The sequence below is a fragment of the Merops nubicus genome, unplaced genomic scaffold (assembly GCF_000691845.1).
Source record: "Merops nubicus isolate BGI_N331 unplaced genomic scaffold, ASM69184v1 Scaffold4237, whole genome shotgun sequence".
NCBI classification, from domain to species: Eukaryota; Metazoa; Chordata; class Aves; order Coraciiformes; family Meropidae; genus Merops; species Merops nubicus.
The window spans coordinates 21896-24676 of NW_008620815.1; the positions used below are offsets into that span (position 1 = coordinate 21896).

Here is a 2781-nt window from a genome sequence, read left to right on the forward strand (position 1 = left end):
TAAATTAAATGGCAGAGTTGGAAAAAAAGGTGGAAGCCAACCAATGCTGACAATCACCCTTGTCACAAATAATCAGACCAGAGCTATTAAAATAAGGTGACCTACAAGTGCCTAGGCCCAAAATACGTGAAAAGACCCAGGGTGGAGGGGGCGCTGCAGGAGGGAGCCCTTTTGATAACCTTAATTTTCAAAGGTTTTAATGTAATTAAAGGCCATATTTGATGCAAGTTTAAACATTGTCAGCAATGCTTCATGGGCCTGCTTCTAGAGACCAAGCAAGCAAGAGCATTTGCACTGTCACAAGGGGGAGGGAAATGCACATAATAAACAGACTGGATGGTGAGATGCCAAAAGAGCAGTGCCTACATTGAGTAGTCAACGTTTTTCCAAAGCTTGGCATTGCTTCACATTCCTCTAGAGGGAAAAGTGACTCAGATAATTAAGCTGATGGAGATTTTCCAAGCTGTTCAAGACACTAGAAACAAGTATTATTATCCTCAGCTTAATGGTAGGTACAATGTATATATCTTTTTTTAAAGTACTCTGTATTTTTAATTGTTCTAAGTATTCTGGGAACATAAACACAGCTGGAATATTACTCCAATGAAAGTGCTGTGCTAAAGAAATTGTGTATGGAAAAGGGATATGCTGTGACTGGTATTGCTTGCCCGTGCAAATACTTGGGTAGCTATCTGCCCTTGCCTTGCCTTTGAAGCGGCTGCTCTGCCTGACTTTCTTTCAAGCCTTTCCCACTTTTCTTTCCTTTCCAGTAACTAAAAATGGGATGTGTATCTGCAGAGCAGAAATAAAACCTCCTCCTGCCCAGACGATTGCTTCTTTGATCCCAAATGAGAAAACAGGCTTCAGGCCGGCAAGGTTGCTATTTTGGGTAACACAATGTCCATGGGAGCTGTATTTCTCCCTTCTAACAGAGAAAGATGATAGCAGCTGCTGCTGCTGCTACAGAACCTGAGTTCAGCTGCCACTCTGCCCCTGTGGCTCGGCAAACCCCGGCTACCGAAGGAGGGAGTAAGGAGGCCAAGGGCAGGAAAACCTTGCTGCCATGGACCTCACCTTGGATACTGCAACAGATAAACAGCTATACACCGAGGGAGGCTGCTCTTGGGAGCTGGAGGAACTTAAAGCTCATGGGCTCTAAGCACAGACATAAGCTGCATCAATGATTAAATGTCAGACACTTTGTGCAACTGTTCTTCACAGCATGGAAATTAATTTTTCAACCAAGAGCTAGAACTTAGATCTTGTGCAATAATTAAATGTGACTGAAACTCTTGAAAAAAGAAACTCTTTGTACAAGAGTGGATATTGCTGCCAGGATCAACCCCATCCATAAGAAGGGAAAACCAAAAGTGGACAGCAAGACCAGTGTCGGATACCACCTGGGAATTAGGGATATTAATTAAAAAATTTCCCTCCAAAGTCTACTTTTTCCCACAGAAATGGTTTTCAGAATAAAATGAGAACCTTTTTCTAAAATGTTATCTCAAAGAGGTGCATGATTCTGAAAGAAATAGGTAACCCACAACACTGTACAATTTATAAAATTATTCTATGCTGGGAAAAAATGCAAATTAAATATTTCAGCTACTTTTTCTTGAAAGAAACCTCGTCATATTTGAAAATGATGGCCTAAACTATACTTCGCAGTTAATACCTCTAGCTTGTGTTTGATCCAGTTTGGTTTTAATTACCTTAACTACTGCAAGCATTCACACTGGCAACACCAACATTTGCTTTTTTCACTAGGTGAAGCTGATGAGTCCATGATACTCCCTCTGTGCATCCCCTGTCCTTGACCTTACAGTGACTACTGCAACAAGGTTCTGTTGGCTGGGCAGTTTTGCAGCATCAGGACCATCACAGACCCATCAGCTTCATCAGCGTTAGTTATGAGGCCAGTGCCTGTGGCTCTGCAGATAGGCAAGCAGCTAGCCTGGTTCATACCAGATATTGGTCAGGCTGTCCCTGTGCAAAGCGCAATCCTTTCTCCCATTTTGCTAGGAAGACTTTGCCTCGGGAATCTGTATGCTTGGCTGCTCCACGGCCAGCTGGTTTTCAAAGACACAGCACAGCTTGTAATTTTCTATGAGCTTGGCTTGAAAATACTGCCTGTCCTTCTTGTGCCAAATGTCTGTGGCAATGTAAGTGTTGTAGGGGTCATGGGAGTCCTCCAGCTTCCGGGCGCGGATGTTGGTCAGCATAACTCCCACTGTGAAGAAGCCAAAGAGGCCGACCATCATCAGCACGTAGATGATTTCCAGGTTGCTGCTGGCACTTCTGCCCTGGGAAGGTGCAGAGCTATTCGTCTGCTCCAGGTAGTCTTGAAGCAGCTTGGAGACGAGTGAATTCAGGGCTGTGTCATTAGACAGCACCAACATCTTGTTCTTCTATCCTTTGCACTTCTTTCTTCCTTAATTATAGTTTAGCTAGGAAAAAACAGAGATAAGGGGCATGCCATCAGATGAAGATGCAATTCCTGTCTCCCTTTACTGGGTCCCATTCTCGGTGAGAAAGCTACCTTGGAGCTGGAGCAGAGGCAGGGGGGCTGGACAGGCCTGGAGGGGCATCTTCACCCCCTTCTTTCCAAGGCTAGTTCAGCTAAGTCCAGCCCTCATAAATGCTTGCCTTACAAAAGCTCCTCAGTCTTCACAGACATGATCTCCCCCGAGCTCCCACAGGCATGCGTGTCTCACTCCCACTCTGCAGCAATCGCCTCTGGCTTTGAAGACTGCAGTCATGGCTTCCCTCAGTCCTCACTCC

At 44.8% G+C, this 2781-nt stretch overlaps 1 protein-coding gene across 1 annotated transcript; it reads right to left on the minus strand.

Moving 5' to 3' along the window:
• Positions 1-2018: 2018 nt before the first annotated feature.
• Positions 2019-2399, minus strand: LOC103776692 (potassium voltage-gated channel subfamily E member 1-like). The gene has a single exon (XM_008944214.1). It carries the CDS (start codon positions 2397-2399, stop codon positions 2019-2021), a length of 381 nt encoding a protein of 126 aa, XP_008942462.1.
• Between the last annotated feature and the right edge of the window lie 382 nt (positions 2400-2781).

What these genes read in the sequence shown, in the direction of transcription:
- LOC103776692 (XM_008944214.1), bottom strand. Translation starts at nt 2,399, where the DNA reads ATGTTGGTGCTGTCTAATGACACAGCCCTGAATTCACTCGTCTCCAAG.